Raw genomic sequence first — 7,564 nt, forward strand, 5'->3', positions numbered from 1 at the left:
AAGCAGGGCCAGGGCCAGGCTTCATAGTCAGGGCTGGGCAGGCGGAAGCCCAGCACCTCTCCTCCTCTGGGCACCTAGAGCAGAGGCGGCTGGTGCTGAGAGCTCCAAGGGAAGGTTTAAAAGCCACAGAGGCCAGGGCAAGAGGAGGAGAGGACCATGCCTATGTGTGGCCAGCAGACAGCCACAGGGCCAGCCTGCTCCCTGCTGTGCTGAACCCCACTGACGGCCACCCACAGGCCAGCATGCAGGGCGGCTGCTGATGCTCTGTGGCCAACATCAGAAGAGGGTAGGAAAGCAGGGCCAGCCCCCCTGGTGGGGCCTCTGACCGTTCCCACTCATGGTGCTGACTTTGGAAGTGGAGCCGCCCATTTTCTTTGGCAAGTCAGGAAGGGCAAAGGTGAGACTGGAAGCACCTGGGGCTCATGCCCCAGCCTTTGTGACACCCAACCCCCAACTCCTTCCCGGGGCTCTAGCTGAAGCCGGAGCATTGGCCTGAGCGGCCAAGAAGAGGTTCCAGCCCTGAAGGGAGCAGGACTTGCAGCACAAAGTGAGCACAACCACGAGGGGACTCAACTCCTGAATCATCCGATCCACAGGGAGATGCCTTATCCTTTAGGCCACATGATGAGGGGGTCTAAACACTTCTTTGGAAAAGCCGGACACTGTGTTTCTCAGGTCATCTGCTGAGGGGGCCGAGACTCTCTGGGCACAAGAAGTTACGTTCCCAGTGACACGTGAGACTTAACTGTATGGGGCCAGGTGCAGGGCTTTGGCAGGGAGGCTCAGGCATTGGGGATTGAGGTGCAGCGGATGGACTGGCTGTCTAGGCACAGAGATTTAGTCTCCCTGAGGAGGAGGAGGAATCCTTCTGACAGGCAGTGGCTGTGCAGAAAAAGAGGAGGGGTTCCTGGGACTTTTTTTGCCTCTCTTTTGCCTGCCTGCTCACTCTTGCCTGCACACTGGGATAATCACTGTTGTGGTGAATGGTGAAGTTCTTTCCTAACAAGCCCAGGTAGCTCAGGTGGTAGAGTATCAGGCTCTTAATCTGAGTGTTGCCGACCTAAAAGGCCTGAGGCAGCAAACAGTGGTTCTTGCCCGGTGTATCTCGCTCCAATAGACACACCAAGGTGGAGAAGCAGTTAAATGTTTATTTGAGTTCTCAAATAACAGGATGCTCGGAGACACACACACATCTCAAATCGAGCAACCCAGACATAAGCTGTGTCTCTCTTCTTATACACAAGTCCAGCTAGGTATCCCTATTACCCCCCACTATCTACTCCCCCCTCCTATCCTATAAGTCCCCTCCCATATAATAGACACATTGTATAGCTAAGGATTACATTAAACAGGTTAAATCATTCTTGACAACAAGCAATTCATTTTCTTAGTAACTTTTCAGGGCTGTTAGGTTAGTTTACTTCTGAATTTATTACCTTTCCTCCCCCCCTCCTCCTCCTCCTAAACCAGAGACGAGTGGCCTCTTTTTACTATCTGCTGGTGCCAGTTACACTGATAAGAAGCTTTTACACATTCCATTCTCACTTCTAACCTAGGAGTTCAACTGAAGTTTAACATGGAGGGACTTTGGACAAGCACAAAATAACTTTGGCTCATTCAGGCCTAGTATAGATGCCTGATGCCACCAACAATTCCCTCCTTTGAGAATACTCAACAAACCTTTGGCTGAGTGTTCTCATATACTGTGGACAAAATGCGATTGAGTGCCTTGGAGCTGGGGCTCTCAATGAGAGGGTACATAGGGACCTTCGGGGCACGGGGAGCACAAAGCTTATGAAGAAGCAGTTTAAAACAAGTAATCAAAAGGAGGGTGACTAGGCACAGTACCACACCTATGAGGAGGAGACGCACAAGGCCATTTCCCAATCCTCCTAGGTCGGGCAACCAACTCCAAAGGGAATCAAAAATTGTAGGTTCCCCTTCCTGGGCCTTCCACTGCTTGAAAGCCTGTTCGGCTGACAGGATGTGTTTATTAATGTCCTGTGAGTTTTCTGGGACATAAGTACAACATTCGTTCCCAATAAGGGCACATACCCCGCCCTGAGAAGCTAAAACATAATCCAGGGCTTGTCTGTTCTGCAAGGTCAGCAACCGGAGCTGATAAAGCTCTGAGTTAAGGCTTTTCTCTATGGCCAGGGTCTCATTGGCAAACTTGGTGAGAAACATAGAGAGCTTACGGTAAATTTGGGACAGCCGTCCCACCCCATAAGATGGGAGGAGAATCATACCAAGTCTGTCTCCCTCCTTAATAGGCTCTGGGGTGGCATACAAGGACCTGCGCTGCCTGGGACGGCCAGGGGGCAGCTTAGGGAGCACTCGAAGGGGAGGGGCAAGATATCCTACGTAACAACTTCCATACCACCGATGCGGTAGCCACTTATAGGCAGAGGTACCGCAAATGTAAAAGGAGTGGCCATTTCCTACCAACCCATTATTCCCACTTCTCCATTGTTCTGCTCGGGCACCACTAAGAGTTCCAACTCGGGCGGTAGAATTAGATTTGCCATTAACATAGACCGGGAGAGAATCATTCCTGTCAAGGGAAAAATAATACTGACAGGTGCTATTTCCAGCGGACCAGGTGTGATTGTCAGATTGAAACTGTCGATAACACACCAACCCAGGGTCCACTGACCGCAACCTAATAGGGGTAGGAATACGTGTTGAGTTGGCCTGTGGTTCCCAGGGGTCATCCCTCAATGCATACTGTGATTCAATAGTACAATTTTGTGACAAGAGGGTACCCGAAATGTTTCTTCCCCTACTAAACCATCCCCAACAAAGATCTGACCAATTTTGGGGAACTGCCCTCCAGGGCAACCCAGCTGCATGGTGCGGGATTTGGGAGCATATCCAACAGTTAGAGAGATTAAACTCTTGGGCAAAACAAATTTTCAGGCCCTCGTACGTATTTGCTTCTAATTTGTTAGGGATTCCCCTCCATCCCGCATGTACCTGGGGAGAAACGGGGGTTAACAAGAGGAGTGTTCCCATAGCAAAGAATAACACTGTGGCAAACCTTAGGCCTAAATCCATACTGGGCAAGTAACTCTAAGCTAACAATTACAATTCCCCAAATATCCACAAAATAACAACTACCAATAACAAACAGATTAAAAACAAAAGAAACCAGGCCCACAAGTTAGGCTGGCCCTGTGAAAACAAACACAGCCAACGCTCAGAGTTTTCACGGGGAGTGCGCTGTAACTGTCCAAAGGGGTCACAGGGCATTCCCAGTAGGCCTTACTGTCGCCTGAATAACAGCTTAAGTCCCAGATCGTCGCTGGCAGTCTTCTCCGCGGGCTGGACAGTCCACCGTTCAGGAGCTGGTACTGCTTTCAGACGAGAGTGGTGGATCCAGTTCTTGTATCCCTCGACCTTTGCTGCTGTGTGGGTGATCAGCAGGACGGTGTGGGGTCCCTTCCACTTCTCTTGAAGAGGCTCGTCCTTCCAGGTACGAACGAGAACGGAGTCACCGGGCTGCAGGGAGTGGACAGGGGCATCCAGCGGGAGAGGCTGCAAATCTTTGGTATACCTGTGGAGAGAACAGAGAACAGCAGACAGAGAGCACATGTACTGAGATAAGAAACCGCAGCCTACCTCCCACTCCCCTAGCAGAACCGGTGTACCATTCATAGGCCATGCCCTTCTGAACATAATCTCAAAGGGGCTAAGCCCTAACCTGCCCTTTGGGAGAGCACGAACTCGGAGCAAAACAAGGGGTAAGGCATCAGGCCACCGAAGAGAAGCCTCTTGGCAGACCTTTGAGAGATGCCGCTTGAGTGTCTGATTAGTGCGTTCCACTACTCCACTGGCCTGTGGTCTCCATGGAGTGTGGAGCTTCCAGGGGATCTGTAAGACATCTGAAATCCCCTGAATAACTTGCGATGTGAAGTGTGTTCCATTATCAGACTCCATCCACTGGGGGAGTCCAAAGCGAGGAATGATCTCCTTGACAAACTTGAGAGCCACTGTTCTGGCAGTGTTGTTACGGCATGGGAAGGCTTCAGGCCATCCGCTAAATCGATCCACTAAGACAAGGAGATATCTGAAGCCTTGGGTTCGGGGGAATTCAGTAAAATCTATTTGCCACACCAATCCTGGTCCTGGGGTAGGTTCCAGAGTGGCTGGCGGCACTGACACTCCTGGCCGAGGGTTATTCTTTTGACAGACTAAACACTCAGCCTGTACCTGGGAAGCCAGGGGTCTAAGTCCAGAGGTTAGAAAATACTTATTCATAAGCTGGGTGAGAGCTTCCCTTCCAGCATGAGTAGTCTGATGTAGTTTCTGTAGTACTGGCCGTATTAGGCTTTTAGGTAGGAGGATTTTCCCTTCTGTGGAGTGGAGCCATCCCTCCTTTTCCTGGAGCCCAAGTGAATTAGCCAAGTTCCTTTCTTCGCGAGAGTACTGAGGGGCTGGGAGCTCACCCACTGATGGGATGAGAGCATGCATATAGGCCTCCTCAGCTCCCAATGGTTTCAGGGTGGCAGCTCGCTTGGCTTCCCTGTCGGCCCTAGCGTTGCCCTTGGCTACGTTCTGATCCTCTCGTTGATGAGCCTTGCAGTGTACAACTGCTACCTCCAAGGGGAGCTGCACCGCTTCCAGAAGCCGGAGGATCTGTGTCCCATGTTTAACTGGGGAACCTTCAGCTTTCAGCATTCCCCTTTCCTTCCATAAACCAGCATGAGCATGCAGCACTCCAAAGGCATATCTGGAATCAGTAAAAATGTTAACTCTTTTTCCTTTTGACAATTCGAGTGCACGGGTTAAGGCTATCAATTCAGCCAACTGGGCTGACGTTCCGACAGGCAAACCCTCTGCTTCCACAGTTTCGTGGAGAGTTACAACAGCATAACCCGCCCTCCTTTGTCCGTCTGTGACAAAGCTGCTGCCGTCAGTGTACCACTCATGGTCTGCATTTGGGAGTGGCTGATCTTTTAAGTCTGCACGGCTGGAGTATTGGGCATCTATGATTTCTAAACAGTCATGTTCCTGCTCCTCTGTTTCTGGCAACATAGTGGCTGGGTTAAGGGAGGGGCAGGTTTGCAGGGAAACCTCAGGATTTTCTAGGAGTTTAGCCTGGTACCGAGCTACCCGAGCCTGGGTAAGCCAGAGACCACCCTTAGTGTCCAGCAGGGCTTGGACCATGTGAGGGGTATACACCTGCACAGTTCCCCCCAAAGTCAGTTTCTCCGCTTCACCAAGCACTAGGGCAGTTGCTGCGACCGCTCGCAAGCATGCTGGCCATCCCTTAGCAACTTGATCCAGTTGTTTAGAGAAATATGCCACAGGACGTCTCCAGGTTCCTAATAATTGAGTAAGTACTCCCAGGGCTACTCCTTTTCTTTCATGCACATACAGTTGAAACGGCTTAGAAAGGTCAGGCAGACCGAGGGCTGGAGCTTCCATTAGTTTTCTCTTTAACACTTTAAATGCCTTGTCAGCTTCTGAGGACCAGTGAAAGGGGTCGTGGTCTGCTCCCTTAACACATTCATACAAAGGTTTAACCCACAATCCGAACTCTGGGATCCATATTCTGCAGAAGCCTGCCATGCCCAGAAAAGCCCTAAGCCGTTTACGATTGCTGGGGACAGGGATTTGACAGATTGCTTCCTTTCTTTCATTTGAGAGCTGTCTCTCTCCCTGCCGTATGTGAAACCCTAAGTACTGTACTTCTAAGAGGGCAATTTGAGCCTTGCTCCGAGCCACCCGATATCCTCGGAGTCCAACAAAATTCAAGAGGCTCACAGTAGCCTTAAGGCAAGGAGTCAGACCCACAGCTGCAATTAATAAATCATCTACATACTGCAGGAGGAGGATTTTGTCCGCATTATCCCATTCTTCCAAATCTCTAGCCAGAGCCTGGCTGAAAAGGGTAGGGGAGTTTTTAAATCCCTGAGGTAACACAGTCCAGCAAAGCTGTTTCTTAATTCTTTTCCCATCCTCCCACTCAAAGGAGAAAATCTCCTGAGATTGAGTATCAACCGGAATTGTGAAGAAAGCATCTTTTAAGTCCAGGACCGAAAAGTGGGTGTACTGCCCCCCTATAGATGCCAAGAGTGTATACGGGTTTGGAACAAGGGGGTGCAGAGTCTTAACCCGTTCATTAACCGCCCTCAGGTCCTGGACCAACCGGTAGGTGCCATTGGGCTTTCGAACAGGCAGGATGGGGGTGTTCCAGGCTGACTGACATTCTCGCAGTACCCCATACTTCAAAAACTGATCTATAGTTTCCTGCAGCCCTTCTCTGGCTTCCCTTTTGATCGGGTACTGCTTGATCCGCACTGGACCTTTTCCTGGCAGGAGCTGAACCTTAATGGGGGTATGATGGGCTGCCTTTCCTGGGACCCCCGATGCCCATACTAGAGGAAAAACCTGGTCCTCCCACTGGCTCCACTCTGGGGCTTGCATGGCTGAGGGCTCAACTGCAAGAGTCATTATCCAGGCATTCTCTGGGGGTAGGGTGAGAGTGATTTCATCTTGGGTGAAATGCAGGGTTGCACCTAAGCGACAAAGCAGATCCCGTCCTAGTAGAGGCGTTGGACAGTCAGGGAGGTAAACCAGCTTGTGGGAGAGAGTTCTGTCTCCCAAAGCACATTCTGCTGGGGCATACACTGGACACTTGGTTCCTCTCCCTGTAGCACCGACCACAGTGAGGGAATCTGCCACAGGCAGCTGAAGGGGTTGATTTACAGCGGTTCGAGCTGCTCCAGAGTCTATTAAAAAGTCTATTTCTGAATTTCCCACCCGCATTTTTACTCGGGGTTCCGGGGGCAGGATAGTCCGTCTCCCCTGACACCCCTAGTCTTGATTCTCTGCTGCCATCATAGGAATATCTTCCCTCTCGGGGCACTCATTTTTCCAGTGTCCCTCCTTTCGGCATATGGCACACTGATTGCGACCCAAACGCCTTTCCTGTGGGCCAGGGCGCCCACGTCCACGGCCTCTCATTCCCCGGCCCCTTCCACCTCCTTCCTGAAACTTTCTTCTGCCACCAGCCTGTACTGCTGCAACCATCATCTTCACTTGCCTCTTTTCCTTCTCTCCCTCTCTAAGGCTATAAGCCCTATTTGCAGTTTCCAAAATCTGAGCCATAGACATTCCCATTAAATCCTCCTTTTTCTGCAATTTCCTTTTAATGTCAGGGGCCGCACGGCTGGTAAAGATACCTTTTATAATTGCCTCAGTTGCCTCAGCATCAGGGTCTGCATTAGTGTGTTGCCGAATGGCATCCCGGATGCGCTGCAGAAAAGCGACCGGACTTTCCTTAGGCTCCTGTATGAGCTCATAAGGCTTGGCCCAATTGTTATGGCGAACAGCTGAGCGTCGGAGTCCGTGCAAAAGCAGCTCCTTGTACACAGTGAGGCGGGTCTGACCATTAGGATCATTAGGATTCCACCTAGGATCTGCTGTGGGGACCATGTCGGCAGGAATGGGGACATTAACCGGATCCCGATCATGCCTCTGCTGTGCCTCCTCCCTTGCCTTGGCTATAACCTGATTCCTCTCCACTTCAGACAACAGGGTCCTCATAAGGATATTA

At 50.9% G+C, this 7,564-nt stretch overlaps 1 protein-coding gene across 1 annotated transcript; it reads right to left on the reverse strand.

Annotated features, from left to right (window-relative positions):
* Positions 1-3,205: 3,205 nt before the first annotated feature.
* LOC120389405 (protein NYNRIN-like) lies at positions 3,206-6,808 on the reverse strand. Its single transcript, XM_039511954.1, has 2 exons — positions 3,704-6,808; positions 3,206-3,556 (listed from the first exon to the last, which is right to left on the reverse strand). The coding sequence occupies exons 1-2, from the start codon at positions 6,772-6,774 to the stop codon at positions 3,265-3,267; spliced, it is 3,363 nt and encodes a 1,120-aa protein (XP_039367888.1). The 5' UTR covers positions 6,775-6,808; the 3' UTR covers positions 3,206-3,264.
* Between the last annotated feature and the right edge of the window lie 756 nt (positions 6,809-7,564).

Source organism: Mauremys reevesii, linkage group 23 (genome assembly GCF_016161935.1).
Source record: "Mauremys reevesii isolate NIE-2019 linkage group 23, ASM1616193v1, whole genome shotgun sequence".
Classification (NCBI taxonomy): Eukaryota; Metazoa; Chordata; order Testudines; family Geoemydidae; genus Mauremys; species Mauremys reevesii.